General features: G+C 48.1%; 1 protein-coding gene across 1 annotated transcript in view; it reads right to left on the reverse strand.

Moving 5' to 3' along the window:
• Nucleotides 1–23,638, reverse strand: part of AEBP1 (AE binding protein 1) — a 123,847-nt gene that overhangs the window by 96,407 nt on the left and 3,802 nt on the right. Inside the window, 1 exon segment of the mRNA XM_030201763.1 lies at nt 6,370–6,791. Coding sequence (XP_030057623.1) covers nt 6,370–6,697 — 328 coding nt within the window. The 5' untranslated portion in view covers nt 6,698–6,791.

The following is a 23,638-nucleotide window of genomic DNA, read 5'->3' on the forward strand; positions in this document are numbered from 1 at the left end:
ATGTATTTTCTATGACTGGCTGCTTCTGGAATTATGTGCTTGTTTAAAACTTCTCTGCTTGGTTTTTCAGTCCTGGTTTCTTGACCGGCCCTTGTATTTGCAAGAGGTTTGCAGCATTATGAACTGCCTTGGAGGTTGTATTTACAGATGTCCATTTGTTTCAAACCATACAGGAAATTCAGGGACATTTCCCATGTTATCTTCATATCATTTTTACCCTTAAATGACAGGAAAATGTTGGAGGGAAGGGGGTTTCCTATATCACAAATAGTCCATACTCGTAAAAAAATACATATATCAACATCACCTCTGAACAACAACAACAACAAAAAATAAACAAAAATAACTAAATGAACATTCCCATAAATGGCATGGGAAACTAAAAAAAAAAAAAGGAAACTTTTTGGGATGTATATCTCTAGTTACAATCATCCCAGTAATCATTCCCACAGGTTGTGAGCGGGGTCTGACTGCAGTGTACATCAAAGTAGACTTTTGAGGTTTAGGGATCCCACTTGTGCAATTTCCTCTCTCTTGATTCACAGTCTGAGAGGTATTATCTTACTTTTGGACAAAGAGTAAAGATTTGGTTTTTTGGGGTCTTGGTTGAATGATTTACAGTAGGCTTAATAGGACTTGTTATGGTTGACTGGTGTTATTATGCAAATTGGAATTGCGTATATTTGTTAAGGACGACTGGGAATTTCATTGGGATGGATGGAAGAGGGCAGAGGGTAGTAATTCATTTGGATAGGCCCTCAAGATGTGGGGCATGTTTTTTATATGTACTAGTGGTGTTATTATAATTTGTAACACGGTTCAGGCTTTTTTGGTGAGGTATGTAATTAAGGGGCCCTTTTACTAAGATGCATAGGCGCCTACATGCATATAACATGTGTCAAATTACAACCACTGCCCAGCTACCGCGTGCCCCGGCCAGTAATTCTAATTTCTATGCGCGTCCAAATCATGCGGCAGAATATAATTTCTATTTTCTACTACATGATGTTAACCAGGCAGTGTACGCAACGCGCGAGACCTTACCGCTAAGTCAATAGGTGGCGGTAAGGTCTCAGACCCAAAATGGACGCGGGCTGATTTTTATTTTGCTGCATGTCCATTTTCGGCAGAAAAAAAGGCCTTTTTTGCAGGCATGCTGAAAAATGGACCTGCGCGTGTCAGATACGCGTGTCTACACCAGTGCAGGCATTTTTCAGAGCACCTTAGTAAAAGGGCCCCTAAGTGCTGAATGAATGAATAAATAAATAAATATGATAGTTACATAAACAGTTATTAAAATCTAGGCAGTAGCAAACAAGTTCCCTTTGCTCCACTTCCCCTGCGTGTGCTCAGACCACTTTTCCTAGTTTACAGCTGTTCATAGAGCTCATCAACTCTAGCACAACAGCTGCTCGAAATTAAGAACTGTCTCTTCTCCTCTCACCACATCTCTGTCTCCTTGGCCCTAACCTTAGCACATTTCCTTCTCTGGTCCATAATCTCAACCTCAACTACTTTATGTAGTGTACCTCCTGCCCCTTGCAGAGTTACTAACTCTGCCTTTTTATCATGAACAGAAGGCCCATGATCTGATTCTACAGGACAGATAAACATAAAGAAAAAGATTTATGTTCAACTACTGACCTCCCATTGACCTTGAGAAAGTCACCTTCACCCTGATATTCAAAAGCATTTAACAGGCCAGGATCAGCACCTGGCTGGTGAAATGCCCCATAACTGGCTATCTGGCGATATTCAGCAGGGGATAGCCAGCTATCTTCCGCTGAATATACCGGTTAGCAGATATCGTCTAACATAACTGGCTATCCGCCGATTTTTCAGCCCCACTTTAGTGGCTATATGTGGCCGTGTGAATTTGTGGGATATCATAACCGGCTAAGTCTGCATATCAACATAGCCGGTTACCTTCTAATCAGCCAAAAATAAACTGGATATTCAATGCTGGTCACTGGAAATAGCCCAGAATTGAATATCCAGGTTTAGCGGTGACTGCAGGAGTTAGCCGGGCTAACTCCCACGGTCTGAATATCAGCCCCCTTGTTCCTTGGGCCTCAGTGTCTGTAGTTGTCATTAGACGATAATAATTCAGTTCATGCTCCCCTGTTCCCTTTTGGCAGCTGCCATATAGATTAAGCACCAGAAGCAGGAGCTGGTACTTTCCACTCTGGGGTGGGAGGTAGCACAGTGTTGATTAAAGGTGCTATACAAATCATCTTTAAACTAGGGACCTCTGTGATCCTGAAAACTTAAGTACAGCCATCACAACTGGATTATTCTTATCTAGTGGATGCTGCCACAGCCCACAAAAGATTTTTTTTTTCCAGGGCTTGTACAGTTGCTGAAATAGTACATCACTATGTAAAGAGCTGTTTGGGGAAACTTTGGGATTTTGTTAGTTGTTTTCTCTTTATACATTGTCCCCCAGATTCTATAAATGGTGCTCAAAATTGATCACGTAGATTTGGGTGCACGTAGGTTTGGGTGCACCCCCAATTTGCATGCACAATTTTTAGCACCAATAATTACAATCAATTATTGGCGTTAATTGGCAAAAATGTGGATTTGCACACATATCATGCTACACGCTATTCTATAAAGATGTGCATGCAAATCTTTAGCATGTGACAGAAAAGAGGGCTTGGCCATGGGAGGATCAGGGGCGTTCACGATAGAAGTGCAGGGGATCCGCACCTAATTTATGTGTGAAGATTTATACCAGGTTTCAGTTTCTGTGGGTGCAATTCCTGGCGCTATGCACTGTTTTATAAACAGCACCCAGCTTAGAGCGCCATTTACAGAATAGCGGTCAACGCTCATTTTTTTGGCATCCAAATTTGGCTGCCATTTACTGAATCTAGTCCCCTGTGCCTATGTTCTTTTTATATTTTTGCAATAAACATTAAAGACCCTGTTTACTAAAGTGCGCTAGCATCTTTAGCACGTGCTGGGGTCCTTTTACTAAGGTGCGCTGAAAAATGGCCTGTGGTAGTGTAGACACATGTTTTGGGTGCGCGCAGAATTATTTTTGAGTGCACCTACAATAAATGCTTTTTTTAAACGAAAACAGATGTGCGGCAAAATGAAAATTGCCGTGCGTCCATTTTGGGTCTGAGACCTTATCGCAAGACATTGACCCAGCGGTAAGGTCTCATGCAGTAACTGAGCGGTAATGGTCTATGCGCATCAAATGCCACTTGATGTGCGTAGCTGCCGCGCACCAGAAAATAAAAAATATTTTCTAGATGCACATAGCGGACACGCACCAAAATTACCGCAAGGGCCACGTGGTAACTGGGTGGTAACTCCAATTTGGCACGCATTGGGCACGCATAGGCGCCTATGTGGCTTAGTAAAAGGGCCCCATTAAAAATTAGCATGAGCTAAAAACGCTAGCGTGCCTATAACACAGCTTAGTAAACAGGGTTCTAAGTTATATATATAAAAAAATTAGTTTTAGAAAATGAACAGTTCAACTCATTCTATTTCTGTATGTTTCTTATTATTTTAATACATGCCTTTTCTATGACAAATTAAGACCTTCCTCTTCATGTGGCAAGTAGGTTGCCCCAGTTCTGCCCATGTGTTCGTCCACACCATGCCTTTGGCACATCCTCACTGCTCGTAAGCGATACTCAGACTGGAATAAACACACTCACCAAGTTTCTGTAGCTACTGAATTTTGTTTGTCCTGAAACATTTCCAAAAGAAAATGCCAGAAACCACCTAGAATGACACCATCCCTGAACAAGGCAACCGCTTTCTTAGGCTTAGTGGAAACTTCAACCAAATATTCCTTTTCATAATAATTTTAAAACAGCAATAATACTTTCAGTTCTGTAGGTCAGAAAGAAGGCCTACTAACAGAAGTCAAATGAAAACCATTTTCTACACTTCCTTTGGTTAAAAAAAAAAATTACATTTCCATGCTAATTTCATTTCAGTCCCCTCAGATCTCAGACATAGGAGAGCTACATACCACCATGAAAAAATAAAAACCTAACACCTGGTTCCCCCTTTATATCTTCTGAAGTGATCAGGCATCTTAGCTGGAATTTTTTCCACTTAGAAACATAGAACCATCATGGAACACAAGGCCCATCCAGTCTGCCCTTCCTCAGTAACCACTAGCTCCTCCTTTTCCTAAGGTGGACCAAACTTTTCTGAGCAGTGTGTAAAAGATTAATGACTGACTCTCTGACTTACTTCACTATGACCCCCTTTTACTAAGGCACGCTCACAGTTTTAGCGTGTGCTAAAATTGGGCGCGCACTAAAAACGTGAGTGTGCCTTAGTAAAAGACCCCCTAAATGTCCACAAAATGCTCAAAATATTTGCAATCAATAGGTTGCTGAGTGTCTGCCTTCTCTCATGTTTTGGGTTTTGTGTGTACAGATGTATGACTGGTCGTAGGGTCATGTGGGGACCCACCCAAGCTCTGGTAACAGCTTCAGACTGGTGAGCAAAAGTACTGGGGGAGCAGTTGAGCTAGTGCAGGCTCATTGGTCTTTCTCACCTGAACAAAAACATTCTTCTTATGTTTTTATTGAGTAATTAAAATCTGGAATTTGTTGCCAGAGAATGTGGTAAAAGCAGTTAGCTTAATAGGGTTTTAAAAAGGGTTTGGCTAATTTCCTAAAAGAAAAGTCCATAAGCCATTATTAAGATGGACTTTTGAAAATCCACTTCTTATTTCTAGAGCAGCATAGAATCTGTTTTACTGTTCTGGGATCTTGCCAGGTATTTCTGACCTGCATTGGCCACTGTTGGAAACAGAATACTGGGCTTGATAGACCTTTTGTCTGTCTCAGTATGGCAAAGCTTATGTTCTTATGTAAAATCTACTGGGTTTTTTTTAACTAATAGGCTGAAGTTTATTTCACTGTCATTCCAGTCAGGGATACAAGGGATTTCTAGTTTCCAACAATGTCAATTTGCTGAACCCTTGAGTGCTACCCTTTCATGAGAAAAATACAGTAGCAGTGATTTCTAGTGCAGTGCTTCTCAACCCAGTCCTTGAGGCACACATTGTCCCATCAGGTTGTCAGGATATTCCCCATGAATATGCATGAGATAGATTTGCATACACTGCCACCTTGGTATGTAAATCTATCTCATGCATATTCATTATGGATATCCTGAAAACCTGATGGGACTGGGTTGAGGGATAAGAAGCACTGTTGTAGTGATACATCCCTAGAAACTAGAGACGTGCATATGTGTGCTTTTGGTTCATTAATGTGCGTTGAACATTTTAGGGGCATAATTATCAATGTGGGCTACATATCTCATGCTATTTTAGCACAGGTCTTATTTTATGCAATGAGATGTAGTCACCAATAAATGGGGTTAACAGTAAAATAACATGTCCTAACAGTAGCCCATATTGATAATGTCTCCCCTTAGTGAATTAACACGCTTACAATCAATGTGCATGCATTAAAATGTTATTAACACATGTTTGTTTAAAAGTTATAAAACACATGTGACAGCTTTTTTCTAAATCTAGCAGGCTGGTTACTGTGCTATTTGTTGGGCAGGTAACGTTTTTGTGGTGGATTCAGGTCAGGATGAAGAATTGTTCAATGTATATTATTTATGTATTATTATGTTTTTAAAATTTTGTTTTATGATGTATGTCCTTATGGAAACCTCCTAGGTTTTAGGTGGTATATAAATTTTTTAAAATAAATAAAACATATCTGAAACAAACTAAAAGAATGCCTGAAAACTGGGGAGAAAAGCCAAACAAACCAAACATGAATTGAAATATTTGGCTTGTGCATATCCCTGTAAGAAAACTGATACAAGATCTTCTCCTAACAGTGAGGCAAGACTATGTCCTTCCCAGCATATTTTCAAAGCGTTTGCTGTTTTTTGATTGTCTCTTTAAGGCTGGGGCCTACAGTGCTGTTAATTTTTGGCTGGCGCCCTTGCAGTATCTCTATCTCCTTCCTCCTCCTCTGTGTTGAGGAAAAACGTGGCTGTAAGCCAGAAAAATATGAAAAGACTGTGGGTGGCAGTAACTAAAGTGGATCCTCAACAACTGATTTCCCAAGGGCATTTTTTTGTAGCCCAAAGCTCTGGCAGCCATAATGCTCTTAGAAAGGACTGAATTCTTTCTTGGGAGAGTTCAACACAAGATATTATCCAGAGATATTGTAGTACATTAGGTTTCAGGACTACATAGGTCCCTTCTTCAGTCACAAGGGGGTTTTATGTGGTCTTGAAAGCTCCTGTATGACCTAATCTCTGGCAAATTCTTATAACTGGTTCAGTAAAAAGTATCAGCAGCCTGATTTGACCTTCACTGAATGGAATGTGCCATCTCTTCTCTCACAGAGGACTTACCATCCTCCTTGGCCTCCAAAGAGATTCTTCCTTTGCTGTCCTTTTTCTTATCTCCTGGCTTTACTCGTGTGTCAGTCTTGGTGGGCTCATAGATGCCAAACCTAGAAACAGACTCCCCCTCCTCCTTCTCCTTATTCTCAGCAGCTTCTTCATCCTCTGTTTGAGGGCCAACAACCTTCAAGAAACCCTGCAGGAACTCTTCAATCTCTTCCTCAGTTATTGGCGACTGGGGATACACCAAGGGGCTCTGCCACAGAACCAGAGTCAAGACAAGTAGAGGAAGACAACGCAGCCCCAGTGAGGAGAGTGAAGGCAGCCTGAGCTCCATCCCAGACCTTGGGTTGCACAAACAGTTCCAACGGTTTATGGTGGAGTAGTCCCAGGCCTTGGATCAACAGGGAATGGCGTTTATAAGATCACCTCTGTAAGGGTGAGAACAGATGAAATGTATTAACAGAATTCTTATTATTTGTATTTTCCTAGTGAATTTAGAGTTGCTGAAAGGTTCAACATCAACAGTGCTAGAAAACAGTCAGTCATTTTGGGGTATGTTTACTAAGGTGTGTTAGCGTTTCTAATGCACCTTTAAATTTAAGGTGCATTAAACACTAATGCACCTATACATTTCTATGGGCGCATTGGCGTTTAATGCGCATAAACCATTTACGTGCGTTAAAAACGCTAAAGCGCCCATACTTCACCTTAGTAAACATAGCCATTAGTCACAAACATGTGCAGTACAGGCAACAGAGTGTAAGTTTCTCACACACACACATGGCCACAAGAAGAAGTAGGCAATTATCCTCACAGCACTAGGACTGGTGACACCAATGTGCCTTTAGCACTCTATGCTGCTGTAAATGCCCTGGTGGTAGAGTGTTGTAATTGCAGTGGATGGAAATTTCAGGTTGAATTTATCATGGTCACTCAGGGGGTCTTTTACTGAGGCGCGCTCACATTTTTAGCGTGCGCTAAAATTGGGCACGCGCTAAACATTAGAGATGCCAATGCATTCTTATGGGCATTCCTAACGTTTAGCGTGTGCCCAATTTTAGCACGCACTAAAACATGAGTGCACCTTAGTAAAAGACCCCCTGGGTTCCCACTCAAACTTACATTCACAGGGAATTATAAAAAAAACTATAAAAGGTCTTTAAGGTTGGGTTTTTTCCGCCAAAATCGCTATGCTCACATTAGCCCTCTCCTCAAGTCACTTCACTGGCTCCCTATCCGTTTCCGCATTCAATTCAAACTTTTCTTACTGACCTATAAGTTTATTCACTCTGCTGCTCCCCAGTACCTCTCCACTCTTGTCTCTCCCTACACCCTACTACTACTACTACTTAAATTTCTAGAGCGCTACTAGGGTTACGCAGCGCTGTACAAATTAACAAGGAAGGATGGTCCCTGCTCAAAGGAACTTACAATCTAAAGGACGAAATGTCAAGTTGGGGCAGTCTAGATTTCCTGAGTAGAGGTGTAGTGGTTAGGTGTCGAAGGCGACATTGAAGAGGTGGGCTTTGAGCAATGATTTGAAGATGGGCAGGGAGGGGGCCTGGCGTATGGGCTCAGGGAGTTTGTTCCAAGCATGGGGTGAGGCTTGGCAGAAAGGGCAGAGTCTGGAGTTGGCAGTGGTGGAGAAGGGTACTGAAAGGAGGGATTTGTCTTGAGAGCGGAGGTTACGGGTAGGAACGTAAGGGGAGATGAGGGTAGAGAGGTAAGGAAGGGCTGCAGATCAAGTGCATTTGTAGGTTAGTAGGAGAAGCTTGAACTGTATGCGGTATCTGATCGGAAGCCTGTGAAGTGACTTGAGGAGAGGGGTGATATGAGTATATCGGTCAAGGCGGAAGATAAGACGTGCAGCAGAGTTCTGAACGGACTGAAGGGGGGATAGATGGCTAAGTGGGAGGCCAGTGAGGAGTAGGTTGCAGTAGTCAAGGCGAGAGGTAATGAGAGAGTGGATGAGAGTTCGGGTGGTGTGCTCAGAGAGGAAGGGGCAAATTTTGCTAATGTTATAGAGGAAAAAGCGACAGGTCTTGGCTATCTGCTGGATATGCGCAGAGAAGGAGAAGGAGGAGTCGAAGATGACACCGAGGTTGCGGGCAGATGAGACACCCCACCTCGGGTACTCCGTTCTGTGGATAAATCTCTCTTGTCTGTCCCCTTCTCCTCTACTGCTAATTCCAGACTCCGTTCCTTCTATCTCGCTGCACCACACGCCTGGAATAGACTTCCCGCGCATGTACATCTAGCCCCGTCTTTGGCCGTTTTCAAGTCCAAGCTAAAAGCCCACCTCTTTGACGCCGCTTTTGAGTCCTAACCACTGCTCACTTGCCTGTACCTTTTATCCCCACCTCTTTAATTACCCTTACCCCTTAGTTGTTCTGTCTGTTACCTGTCTTACTTAGATTGTGAGCTCTTTGAGCAGGGACTGTCTTTATGTGTATGGTGTACAGCGCTGCGTATGCCTTGTAGTGCTATAGAAGTGTTAAGTAGTAGTAGTAGTAGTTTAGGTTAGGTTGTATTATCAGTATGTCTGAGTTTTATAAAGATTCTTAGTTTGTTCAGGATGGTACTTTATACAAAGAATATGAATATCACAAGATACTTTGGTGTTAATTTTCACATTTTATTCATTTTATTATTGCACCCGGATGTTTAAAAATGGTTTTAAATAGTTAAAATCCAATATGAACACAGCTGTGTATCTGAAAATCAGTCAAATAAGGAGCACAAAGTAAATAAAGTGCACATGTTGTTAGGACAATCGCTTAACAACGTACAACTCTGACAACACCACAACAGTTTAAATGGCAAGTAAGGAGGAAGAGTGAACTCCTGTGTGCACGTGTTCACACTGTATTTTAACTACTGATTTTAATTATTTTAAACCATTAATTTAAAACCAACTGAGTGCAATAATAAAACACGAACATTAACATCAAAGTAACTTGTGACATTCGTATTCTTTATGGGCCACATTCTAGAAATGGAGCTCAAAATTAGGTGCTAGAAAAAATCGGCACTAAGCACTATCTCGCCCTTTATAGAACAGCACTTAAGCGTGGATGTTGCCTAACTTTGGGTGCCAGACTTACCAACGCCTGCTGAAACCTAGTGTAATTGCTGGCATCCATGTTAGGTGCACTGACCCAGTAAGTGACGGCAGAAAAAGACCTGTACATTCCATCCAGTCTGCCCAACAAGATAAACTCATATGGCCTAATATTGAGTGGTACTATATGGCAGCTCAGCTGCGGCTGATATTGGATTGGGAGAGGGGGAAGCTGAAGCCAGCTAGCCAGGTGGAGCAGTCATACTACCCTAACTGAGCATTGAGTTCGTAATTGTGGACAACTGAGGACACAATGAAGGCGTTGATGGGAATACATAATCCATACATAAGGCATTTAATGGGGTTGTGGGGGGAAGTGCGTAGGAGATGGGGACAGAGGGATAGGGTGTCTTCTCTCACATCCATGTGATGGGATCCCAAATTTGGGGCAGGGAGAGAGAATGCCACATTTGGGAGGTGGGAGTGAAGGAGTGGAACGCCGGTACTACCTGAATACTACTGAGCAACAGGACAACCTCATGTTTTGTGCCTACTGATGGACTTTTACTTATGCACTCTACCTCTGCTTTTGGCTATTTGGCCACACCTTATTACTGCACTGGACATTTGTGCCTTATCCAGTTTTATTGTTTACTAACAAGACAAGTTTGCTGCTTACTAATGTACAGACAGAATGCAGGGCTATTAGATATATAGCTTGTAACAGTAGTTTGCAAGGCCTATACAAGACCAGCTTGCACGTAGCAACGCCATCTGAATAGGCGACCTTGGAGGGTGCTGACACCCCCCTGCATTCCTGAGCCGCACCTTATCTCCTGTGCTAGAAAGGAGCATTGTGTGTATACAGAATAAGCTGCTGAGTTTCGTTTTTCTTGCCAGTATCATTTCAGTGTTATGACGTGTGTACGTACTGGGACTACAATTTTGTACTGTAAGAACTACAAATGTTTACTGCGCATGATAGTTGTGACGTGTAAGGGGCCAAATGCGCAGGCCCAGTAGGGAAGTATAAATGTAAGTGTCAGATGATTTATGACACACAGTGTCCCGAGGCTACTCGGTGCTGTTCACTTGCTAGCAATAAAGTTGCCTTGTTTGGAACCAAAGTTTGCCTTTCGTCTCCTGATTTCCCACCTGTTTCATTGGCGACCCAGATGGGACAGAAGTAGAAAGGGGAATCGGATTATATTCTTCCCCTCCCCCACTGCAGTCGGATCGGGTCATCGATTCCCACCTGAGGAGGTGGTGAGTGGCCACCGCTGATTTCAGCGTCCATCTCCCGGAGGAGGGCCGATCCACTCCGCCTGACTGTAGAGGGGGCTGTGTGGTTCCGACAAGGCACCTTTTTCCATTTCAGGGAGAAGCGCACGACGGCGCGGCCTGCGACCCCGGCGGACAGGCGAGTATACTCTACGTAGTGACCGGCCCAGTAAGGACCGAAGAAGAGGCGTGATCACCCTCTTTTAGCCAGTGACTAATACGGACTATTGGTATCCGACTAGGTCCCGAAACTCACTAGGCTCCGGCGACGAAACCGAGCGGCGAACGAACGGGGGGGTTTCTTGTGGCGTATGAAAGTGTGTGAGTGGGCTTGCAGTTCCAGGCCGGGCGACCGCGTCCTGGTCAGGCCGAGTGTTGACCCTTCTGTGTCTGGTGGAACGAGACCCCTTACTCCTCCACCTCCCCTTTCCCCCTTTGTCCGTCACCTGTCCTTTGGCACTCAGGTTAGGATGGGCGGGGGTGGGTCTTCACCGTTAGATTTAATGACGGAACACTTTAGCGAAGTGTTCGACCTCGATAAATGTAGCAGGGCCGGGATGATACAGAGATGTCAATTTATGTGGCCAGGGCTAGGAATTGCTGGATGGCCCCCGGAAGGGTCATTCGAGTATGAAAAAGTGGCGGCGGTCATGAATATTGTTATAATTGAGGGAAACCCAGGCTGTCCCGAGGACATTCCATACATAGAAGCGTGGTTGGACGTAGTCCGGGATCCGCCGGCCTGGGCCCAACGGAAGGTAGAAAAGGCCGCCCTTATGTTGGTAAAGCAGAGAAAAGGCCGGAAAACCAAACTTAGAACCCTGCCGACCCACGCCTTCGCTCTCCAAAGCTCGGCAACCACTGCCGTCCCGAAGGCCGCAGGGACCGCCCCCATACGGCCTACCGCCCCTAGCACTGAAGCCACTGAGACCACGCCCCCTGCTACCAGGGTGAAAGCAGGAACTACGCCCAGTGCTACCAACACACTTTCTAGAAAAAAACCCCCAAAGAAAACCACAGGGAAAGTTCAGGGTTTGGCCGAGAAGAAGCCTCCAAAAGCCCCGATACTTGCTACGGCGGAAGCATACGAAGACGACATCGCGCCGCCGCCTTATGCTCCTATGTACCCTGACCTTACGGGCCTAGCAGAAGGCCCCGCTGATGCCGAGACTTCCGGGTCAGAGTCGGATGCCGGGGAGACGTCCCGCCCAGCTTCACCTGAGTCACCTGGCCCCGCAACCACACGGAAGAGTAAACGGGTGGTGAAGAACATTACTCGGTTCCCCCAATCGAGTCCGCAACAGGCCCTTCCGTCCAGCCGAAAAGAGGGAACCTCCCACTTATTCCCAGTTCGACAGTCCACCACCTATACCCCTAACCCGGCGGAAGGGGGGGGCCAGCCCATCGAATCAACCGTCTATAGCCACGTTCCCTTCTCAAGTGCCGATTTGTATAACTGGAAATTCCATGGGCCGTCCTACGACCAGAAACCCGAGCAGCTGATAGAGCTGGTGGAAGGCATTATATACAGCTACAATCCAACTTGGGCCGACCTTAGGCAGTTGAGCGCCCACATCCTGACCTCTGAAGAACGCCGACTTTTACAACAAAATATGGAGCAAGCCATCCGGGATGCGAATCCGGCCCATGCCAATTTACAGAACCTACTAGAAACGGAGGCACCCATCGCTGCCCCCACGTGGGATTACCGAACCGCCGAAGGCCAAACCTTTATCCGCCGATACCAACAGGCGTACCTGGCCGCCTTAAAGAAGGGGAAGCAGAAGGTTACCAACATGGGAAAAATCCACAGTGTAGTCCAACAAAAGGAGGAGAGTCCAGGGGACTTCCTTGAACGACTTATGGAAGCATTTAGGAGGCACAGCCCGATAAATCCCGAGGACCCTAAGAACCTCCCAACCGTGGTTATGAGTTTTGTTAGCCAGTCAGCACCGGATATACGAAGAAAGCTACAGAGAACGGAGGGGTTCGAAGGGATGAGCCTAAGCCAACTGAAAGCTATAGCTGATCGCGTATTCGGATATCGCGACCAGGAGGAGAAGGTGGAGGCCCGGAAGGAATCGACCAGACGGATGCGGGAGAAGGCAGATGTATTGGCTACGGTGCTGGAAGAACGAATGAGGTCTAGACCAAAGGGGAGGGGCAGGAGAACAAGAGGAACGCGGTCCCCCATAGGGCGTAACCAGTGTGCAAATTGTCGACAAGAAGGACACTGGTGGGCTGATTGTCCAGAGGAGATACGGGACAACCCGAGAGAAGAGGAATCATGGGACCGGCAGAGAGAGGAGGAGACCGGCGACCGCACGGGGGCCCCTAGGCGAGGCCGGGGAAGGGGCCGAAGAGAGAGAGGACGGGATGACCGGAGGGAATGGCAGATGGCTGTGGACGCTACCCGAGACGGCACAGCATGAAGAAACCGGGAGGGCAAAGTCCCCACTGACCCTCTGGTGGAAATTCGGGTGGGGACAGAATCTATGAAGGCCTTACTAGACACAGGGGCCCAGCGATCTGTTATCACCACTGCCATAGCCCCAGCCACGAAAGAAACTATACCAATTGTGGGAGCCTCCGGGAAATCCCTTGCGGCTCCCCTCCTCAAAGAGCGCCAAGTCCAGATCGGAGGGACGATGGTGTCCCATCAGTTCATACACATCCCTGGATGCCCGGTCCCCTTGATTGGTCGAGACCTACTCTGTAAGCTCCAGGCCACCCTGAAGTTCAAGACTACGGGTGAAGTGGAAGCTCGCTTTGAAGATCGGCCAGTAACACTTATCTGTCCAGTAAGAGAAGAATGGAGACTACACGTTCCCCCAACTGTAGGACCCGGCGACTGCCGTTACGACCAGAACACCCCTTTCGCCCAGCAGAGGCGGGCCATAATGGATGGAGTGCCTGATGTATGGGCGGAATTGAACCCCGGCGGACTGGCCGTAAACGCTATCCCCATCTGGATTGAGCTCAAACCAAATGCTCAAGTTGTCAACCAAGGACAATACCACATCCCCTATGCAGCCCGGCATAGTATGCACACACATCTACAGAAACTCCTTCAACAGGGAGTCCTTAAACCAATCAGATCCGCATGGAACACCCCATTGTTGCCCGTTAAGAAACCAGGAACATCCGAGTACAGACCCGTCCAGGACCTGAGGAAAGTCAACAACCAGGTAGCCGACATAGTTGCCCTCGTACCAAATCCATACTCCATCCTAGCCCAAGTGCCATCTCAGACCAAGTGGTACAGTGTCATTGATTTGAAGGACGCCTTCTTTTCCATCCCTCTTGCTGTCGACAGCCAAAAGTTGTTTGCCTTCACGTGGGAAGACTTACAGACGGGAACCAAGCAGCAATATACATGGACCCGGCTTCCTCAGGGGTTCAAGAACTCCCCCACCCTCTTTGGTGACCAGCTTGCCCAGGACCTGAAAACGTACCAAGACGAGTACGGGCCGGTCGTCCAATACGTGGATGACCTGTTGGTGGCCCGTGAGACGTACACGGACTGTGCAGAAGCCACCCTTTACCTCTTGAAAACCCTGGAAGCCCAGGGGTACCGGGCCAGTCGCAAGAAGGCACAGATATGCGAGATCGAAGTCGAGTATCTGGGGTTTCGCCTCCGAGAAGGCACCCGAAGGCTCGGTATCCCCCGGACCCAAGCCATCCGCAACCAACCCACTCCTGCAAATAAGAAGGAACTACGGGCACTCCTCGGAGCCGCTGGATATTGCCGCATTTGGATCATCAATTTTGCCATCCTGACCCACAGTTTGTACGCCAAACTGAAAGGACCTGAACTCGAGGGCCAAAATCTCCAGTGGGAGAAACACGAACTGAAAGCCCTTCAGGACCTCAAGGAGGCCCTTGTGGCCCCACCAGCGCTCGGACTGCCAGATGTGACTAAGCCGTTCTACTTGTTCATCGACGAAAAGAAGGGATTGGCACTTGGAGTCCTTACCCAACTGGTCGGTACCTGGCAACGCCCTGTAGCATACCTCTCCAAGAGCATGGACAACGTGGCACGAGGATGGCCGGGCTGCCTACGAAGCATTGCGGCTGCTTGTCTCCTGATACACGAGGCCAATAAACTCACGTTCGGCCAAACACTTTTTGTGACCACACCCCACACCATCCGCGGCCTACTCGAGAGCCACGGACCCAGATGGATGACCAACTCCCGATTGGTCAAATACCAAGCCCTCCTGTGCGAAAATCCGGAGGTGCGGATCCTGGACACGACCAACCTCAATCCTGCCACCCTCCTTCCGGCCCCTGAACCACCACTCCACGACTGTGAAGAGGTAATGGCCACTGTGCACTCGAGCAGACCTGACCTGAAGGATCAGCCCTGGCAGGGGGGCATCACCCTTTTTACCGATGGAAGCAGCCAGGTGATAGAGGGAATTCGAAGAGCTGGCTATGCGGTGGTGTCTGAGGACCATGTGATCGAGGCCATGGCTCTGACACCCGGAACATCAGCCCAGAAAGCGGAGCTGATCGCCCTCACCAGAGCCCTCCTGTGGGCTGAAGGAAAAGTTGTCAACATTTACACCGACTCCAAATACGCTTTCCTCACCCTCCAGGTGCACGGTGCTTTGTACAAGGAGAGGGGATTTTTGACAGCAGAAGGGAAAGGACTTGCTAACGCCGCTGAGATCTGCCAATTACTCGAGTCGGTATGGAAGCCGAAGAAGGTGGCTGTGATGCACTGCAGGGCCCACACTGGAAGGACGGACCCTATCGCCCGGGGAAATCAGCGGGCAGACGACGCTGCAAAAAGGGCAAGTCAGCTCCCCTACTCCTCTCACCCTCCTGACCCTGTACTCGTCGTCCAGCTCCCTACGGAGACCCCTATTTACACCCCCCAAGAAACGGAATGGGCCCAACAAGAGGGTCTACAGTCACGCAATGGCTGGTGGATACTACAGGATGGGCGCATATGGATACCCGAAGCCTTGGCCTGGACGGTGGCCAAGGAGGCTCACGACCGCACACACCTGGGAAGGGACGCTCTGGGGCGCTTACTTGAGAAGACCTACTACATCAACAAACTATCCCTGTGGACCAAAAACGCTTCCAGCCGCTGCGCGACTTGTGCCCGGAACAACCCTCGAACGGGGCCCGGCCCTATGCCAGGACATGTTCTCCGAGGAACCAGCCCTTTCCACGTGTGCCAGATTGACTTCACACACATGCCCCCGGCGCGCGGCTACAAAGCCATCCTCGTCGCCGTGTGTACCTACACCGGATGGATTGAAGCCCAGCCCACTAGAACGGAAATGGCTAAAGAAGTCACCTCCCTACTGCTTCATCAAATCCTACCCAGATACGGCCTCCCCAAGCAAATAAACTCTGACAACGGCCCCGCCTTCGCTAGTGAAGTAACACAACAACTCAGTACAAGGCTGGGTCTCGACTGGAAGTTGCATTGTGCCTGGAGACCCCAAAGCAGTGGAGTAGTGGAGAGGGCTAACCGATCCCTGAAGAACCAGCTAGCCAAGCTATGCCAAGAAGCAAAAGCCAAATGGCCCGACCTGCTTCCACTGGCCTTGCTGCATCTTAGGTGTACCCCCAAGGCTACCGGCCTTACTCCTTACGAGATGATGTACGCTAGGCCACCACCACTACCCTCCTTTCCCGACTCCTTGCAGATACAGGGTGAGAGTTCCTTAGTAAAACAGATGAGAGCCTTACACCAGGTAGTGCAAGACATCCAGCAGTACACTGAAAGAGTAGCTCCCTTGGTCCTCACCAATCCTACGCACAGGTTCAGGGTGGGAGACGAGGTCTGGGTAAAAGAGTGGGATGAATCTGACTGCCTAAAGCCAAAATGGAAGGGGCCCTCCCTTGTTCTCCTAACGACCTCCACCGCTGTTAAAATTGCAGGAAGCCCAGTGTGGATACATTGGACCCGATTGAAGCCTGCTGCTCCCACTAACAGCACCTTGAAGCGTTGGACTGCGCACCAACATCCTGACGATCCATTACGGCTGACTCTAAGAAAGACGTGAACCACCAGATTCATGCCTGCCCAGCGACAGGAACTCAGTTTCTGGACCCACTGCGTTTTTGGCTCTCTCTTTATCGCAGCCATAATCGTGGGCCTTATCATCTTCTTGCTGCAAAGGCTCGGATACCTTCCACCGCATATATGATGCTGAGCCTACTACTCCTCCTTTGCTCAGTCCCGAGCTATTACCCCTTGAGCCAGAACTGTACTGAATGTTTGCGCCTCGTGCGCCACCGTATAGAGGGAGGATATCACCTAGTCACTACCCTCATTCACCAGACGCAGCCCCCGGAAGGCGATTGCCAGTTTCTCCCGACTTGTGCCCTCATCACTCCGAATGGCCTCCAACAGTTCCACAGATGCCTCCAAGGAAATCTCACTATCTGCCACAGCCCTACCAAACCGAGATACTACAATGTCACCCTCAGCGTAGGACTCCCTGCGTATGTGGCCGGACCTCCGGGAGTCGAGGGAGATGGCATTCTGTATTACATTAATTCCACTCGTATCCTTGTCGGTGGCATCCAAACTGTGGCAACCCTCACCTTCGACGTCTGTGCCGCCATGGACAAGCACCCTTGGTAGCCAGAGTTGGCGAGAGGCATACGTTAAGGACCACAAGTATGTCTGCCCCTTCAGTCCAGACATGAGATGCTGCTCCCCGTGGGTGTGGCTCCCATGCGCCGGCGACACTCGAGCCTCGGGCTGGGACCGAGTATGTGCTTATACGGGAGGAGGATATGCCGGATGCGCCGGCCTGGGCGAATTTCGTCGAGGTTCTGGTAACTATGTGTCCCTAGACTGGCCCATCCGAGGACACGACATGCCCTGGAGAGGAACGTGGGGCCTCGGCATTGACGGCGGAGGAATGGATCCGTTGACATATATTACCATATATCAGAGTCTCGAAACGAAGCCTCCTACGCACTACCAGACTACTGTTGTCGGTTACCAAGACGTATTTGATGAAATTGCTCGTGCTGAGCAGACCGAGACTAAATTCCCCATTTCCCCAGAAGCCCGAAATATGTTCCTCAATTTGGCTGAAAACATCGCCCTCTCCCTCGGGATTGCCAACTGTTTCGTCTGTGGAGGTACCGACATGGGTGAACAATGGCCCTGGGAAGCGAGAGAGATCCGACAACACACATGGGATGCACTCAACACCACTAACATTACCTTTCCCCAACGGCCGAAGCCGTACGAATGGGCCCTGAGAACAAATATCATAGGTACCCTCTGCGCTAGTCGAGCGCCATCGAAGCGTTACTCTGTACCAGTGGGAGACTCTGCGTGTACGGGGGTTCTTCACTATAATGGCAGCCGGACGACCTGGTGGCAAACGGACAACCTGCCCGCCCCGGAGCCTATCTGGACAGAACCCACCTTGAACACGACATGGACATACGGAGGGAACGCCTCCCTCAAGTGGGTAGCCCCGGCGGGCTACTACTATATCTGCGGACGCAGGGCCTATGAACAACTCCCGACCCGCTGGTACGGTACCTGCCTCTTGGGCACGGTCCGACCTAGTTTTTTCCTTCTGCCCATACAAGTCGGCGAAACTTTGGGTATTCCCCTATACGTGGAAAAGGGGCCTGTTAACCCTACCCGACGAAAACGGTCTTTCCCAATCATCAAGCCCAAAGTCCAAATTGGAGACTGGAAAGACAATGAGTGGCCGCCTGAACGCATCATTCACTACTATGGACCGGCCACGTGGGCTGAAGATGGTACATGGGGGTACCGCACCCCTATCTACATGCTGAATCGCATTATTCGCCTACAGGCCGTACTCGAAATCCTTACTAACGATTCGGCCCTGGCCCTCAATATCCTAGCTCGACAGAACACTAAGCTCATTACCGCCGTCTACCAAAATCGCTTGGCTCTCGACTACCTCTTAGCCCAGGAGGGCGGGGTGTGTGGCAAGTTTAACCTCAGTAATTGCTGCTTACAGATTGATGACCAGAGCCATGTCATCAAGGACATAACTGACCGGATGGTTAAACTGGCCCACGTCCCCGTCCAGACCTGGAACAGTGCGTGGGATTGGACTTCATCCCTCACCAGCTGGCTCCCAACTTCCGGAAGCCTGCAAGGCCTCCTCGTCATGGGTGGCCTGTTCTTGCTGTCTTGCCTAATAATACCTTTGTCTCTCCCCTTAGTTTTCAGGTGTCTCCGCTCCACCATGGAAAGCATCGCTGACCGCCGTGCTGCTGCCCAACTTATGGCTCTCCAGATGTACTCCCCCATTCCCCAGTCTGATGAAGCTGACGATGAAGCACCTTGTGGCTGATGTGCACTTTGAACCCCTTGAGTCACTCAATGGGCCATCACCCTTGTGCCAGCAAAAGACCGGCTACAAAGGGGGGGGGATTCCACTAGGGGCCCTCCGTCTCAACCCCGGCGAAGCAACCAACGGCTGCGCAAGGGCTTAGGGCTCGCTTGTTGCCTCCCTCGCTAACTATCCTTGTCCTTTCTTTCCTTTTTAGGGTTCATGGAGGTGATACTCTCCACCAGAATGGATGTTCAAGTATCAAAAGGGGGGAATGAAGGAGTGGAACGCCGGTACTACCTGAATACTACTGAGCAACAGGACAACCTCATGTTTTGTGCCTACTGATGGACTTTTACTTATGCACTCTACCTCTGCTTTTGGCTATTTGGCCACACCTTATTACTGCACTGGACATTTGTGCCTTATCCAGTTTTATTGTTTACTAACAAGACAAGTTTGCTGCTTACTAATGTACAGACAGAATGCAGGGCTATTAGATATATAGCTTGTAACAGTAGTTTGCAAGGCCTATACAAGACCAGCTTGCACGTAGCAACGCCATCTGAATAGGCGACCTTGGAGGGTGCTGACACCCCCCTGCATTCCTGAGCCGCACCTTATCTCCTGTGCTAGAAAGGAGCATTGTGTGTATACAGAATAAGCTGCTGAGTTTCGTTTTTCTTGCCAGTATCATTTCAGTGTTATGACGTGTGTACGTACTGGGACTACAATTTTGTACTGTAAGAACTACAAATGTTTACTGCGCATGATAGTTGTGACGTGTAAGGGGCCAAATGCGCAGGCCCAGTAGGGAAGTATAAATGTAAGTGTCAGATGATTTATGACACACAGTGTCCCGAGGCTACTCGGTGCTGTTCACTTGCTAGCAATAAAGTTGCCTTGTTTGGAACCAAAGTTTGCCTTTCGTCTCCTGATTTCCCACCTGTTTCAGGAGCAGGTAGCGTTATTGAGTTTTAGGGATGTGCTGCAGGGAGGTAGGGTGAAGAGTTTTGAGACGCTGCGCTTTATGTATGACCTGCCCGAAGGAGATGTGTTTTCCCACTTACAAGTACAGCATTTTGTGGGGACTTTGGGATGGAGGGGGGAGGCACCTCAAGAGATGGAAAGCCTGGAAAACCTGTGGATGATATTGAAAAAGGTGCCCAGACCCATCTCGGTGATGTATAAATTTGGGGGGTGATGGGATCCACAACCATTTAGGTTCCAGGGGGCATGGGAACGGGATTTACATTGTAGCTTTACTGATCAAGAATGGGAAATAATCTGTGGGGAGGTCCAAAAGGCTTCAGTATGTGTCTTGGTGCAGGAAAATGCTTATAAGGTGCTCACTCGATGGTATTACACACCGGAGAGATTGGGGCAGATGTACCCGGGTGCATCAGATGTATGTTGGAGGTGTGGGGGACAGTCGGGTACATTCCTGCATATATGGTGGACTTGTCCTAGGGTAGATCCCTTTTGGCAGGAGGTTATGAAGGCTTTGGTGAAAGTGATGGGTGCATCTTTGGTGTGCAGTCCCTCAGTGTGCCTTTTGGGCCTACATATTGAGAGGAACTTTTGGGAGCAGATCAAATGGACACGTTGGGGGTTGGCAGCAGCTAAGTGTCTTATAGCGCAGAGCTGGAAATCAATAGATCCCCTGACATTGGGTGACTGGAAATGCAAAGTGGGACAATTAATAACCATGGAACGCCTTATTGCATATCGTAGGGATGGAATACGACGTAAAGGGGGGGTGGAATCAACTTCAACAATGTCTCGCACGACTTTAGGTCGGTTGAGCTCGGGGAGAATGGGGGGTTCAGAGTGGAGGGGAGTGGGAGGGGGAGGGGGGAGAGGGAGTTGGTCTTAAAGGCTAGGGGACATTCTCAAGTATTGTTGTGGTTCATTAGGGTTGGGGAGTTGGGGAGGAGAGAGCTGGTTGGGGATATTGTACTGTTTTCTTGCAGAATGACAATTGAAGAGAGAAATATTGCTGGTATGCTTTAGGTGGGGAACCAAGTATACTAAACATGTATAGGTTTAGTGGGTGTGGAAACAAAAACATTGTTGATTAATGTATGTCAGTTTCTGTGAGGCTTGCAGTGATTAAGTTGTTTCTAATAATGTGTGAATTGGATGTGTTAAAATCACAATAAAATATTTAAAGTGGAAAAAAAAAACCTCATATGTGCTACTTTATATGTATACCTGACCTTGATTTGTATCTGCCATTTTCAGGGCACAGACCGTAGAAGTCTGCCCAGGACTGGCCCCGCCTCCCACCACCGGCTCTGCCACCCAATCTCTGCTCATCTTCTGAGGATCCATTTCTTCTGAACAGGATTCCTTTATGTTTATCCCACGCTTTTGTGAATCCGATACCGTTTTCATCTCCACCACCTCCCTCGGGAGAACATTCCAAGCATCCACCACTCTCTCCGTGAAAATGTACCTCCTGGCAATTTTCTTGAGTCTGCCCCCCTTCAATCTCATTTCATGTCCTCTAGTTCTACCGCCTTCCCGTCTCCGGAAAAGGTTCGTTTGCGGATTAATACCTTTCAAATATTTGAACGTCTGCAAATAGGTGGGAAAACGTGGGATACAAATACAATAAATAAAATAAATAAATATCACCCCTGTTTCTCCTTTCCTCCAGGGTATACATGTTCAAATTTTCAAAATGTCCCTGACGCACCCCTGCATCTTCCATGGCCACAGCCCCTTTCGAGATATGCACTAAGGGGTCCGTTCACAAACTGGTAGAAAATAATTGGCAGTGCAGCCACGTTGGCACATATTGCATGAGTACCGCGCATATAGTGCATGAGCCCTTACCACTAAGTCAATGCCTGGCGGTAAGGGCTAAGGCAATAAATAGCCACTTGTTACATTTAATTCTAGCGCACGGCTGTGTACTGCCCCCATTGAAGAAAGCCTTTCTTCCCAGCCATGGTAAAAAATGGCCCAGTGAGTGCCAAAAACACATGCCCACACCAGGGGCGTAGCCAGACTTCGACGGGAGGGGGGTCCAGAGCCCGAGGTGAGGGGGCACATTTTAGCCCTCCCCCTGTGCCGCCGCCCCCCCCCCCCCCACCTGCCACCAACTTTCACCCCCCTCGCCGCCACAACCCTCTTGACCCCCCCTTCCTGCCGCCAACCCTCTCCCGCCACATACCTTTGTTGGCGGGGGGACCCAACCCCCGCTAGCCGAAGTCCTCTTCTCGGCCGCGCGGTGTTGCTGACCCCCCTTCCTGCTGCCAACCCTCTCCCGCCGCGTACCTTTGCTGGTGGGGGACCCCAACCCCCGCCAGCCGAAGTCCTCTTTTCGGCCACGCAGCATTGCCGAATGATCTGATCAAGTTTGAATCTGTTTCTGTGCGTGTGTCTGACATCCCGCACGTTGTCAGACGCACGCACAGAAACTTGATCAGATCATTCAGCAAGCAACGCCGCGCAGCCGAGAAGAGGACTTTGGCTGGCAGGGGTTGGTATCCCCCGCCAGCAAAGGTACACAACGGCAGCGGGGGAGGTTTGGCGGCAGGAAGGGGGCTCAAGAGGGTAGCGGCAGGGGGGTCCAAGGCCAAATCTACAGGGGCCCATGGCCCCATGATAGCTACGTCCCTGGCCCACACTACCGCAAGCCACTTTTACAGCAGCTTAGTAAAAGGACGTCTATGGGAGTTAGGTGTACGGCATTATAGAATAGCATGCAGCCAGATGTGTTTACAAATATTAATGAGTGCCAATTAATTGGTTCTTAGCATCCAAGTATTGATGTCATTGAGCTCATTAAGCAATTAATTTGCGCATGCTTCTTGGTGCACTCACAAATTTGGGTTTAAATCTGGGCGCCATATATAGAATCCAGGGTATATGTATAAAGTACTATCTTGAACAAACTAAGGGGTCCTTTGACTAAGCTGCAGTAAAAGGGGGCCTGCATCAGTGTCAGCATGTGTTTTTGATCTGTGCTGAGGGCCCCATTTACCGTGGTGGGTTTAAAAGGCTGTCCTTTTTTTCTCAAAAAGAAATGGCCATGTGCTAAGTGACCTTGGAGCAGGAAGCACATACGTGTCTAAACGTTTTGGTTACTCACACCTTGAGACAGCTACTTTACAGCGAAACTCTGGCCAAAGTCAGACCGATGATCTACACGTTGCTTTTCACCTGCACTTGGAAGTTAAAGCTAAGTTCAAAATTCTTTCACTTCTTTTTTGGATCCCTAGTTAATTCTGTGGAGTTTTAGCATTTTTGCATTGTAGAATTTAAGGGTTTTTTTTATGCCGATGATGACAAGGAATCTTTTTCCAACCTTTGTTATCAATAACAATTATTCGGGTTGGAGATTGGGCCGGTTTCTGAGGCTTTTTCCCTTATCTGATGCACTCCACAGAATTTAGAGTCTTTTGAAGAGTATTATTTTGCCATTATACTAGAGAGTTTTTTTGTAATACTATATCAAGTACTCTCTTTTCCTTATTGGGATACATGTGCTAAGTGAACCACTTGTTGCGCAGCCATTGAGGTGACGGTAAGGGCTCCCGCACCAACCCGGAAGTAACCGATTACCGGTGGGTAAGCACCAGCGCTACAAAAATAGAAACAAATTTTTGTAGCGCCA

This window comes from Microcaecilia unicolor, chromosome 4 (genome assembly GCF_901765095.1).
Source record: "Microcaecilia unicolor chromosome 4, aMicUni1.1, whole genome shotgun sequence".
In the NCBI taxonomy this organism is placed as follows: Eukaryota; Metazoa; Chordata; class Amphibia; order Gymnophiona; family Siphonopidae; genus Microcaecilia; species Microcaecilia unicolor.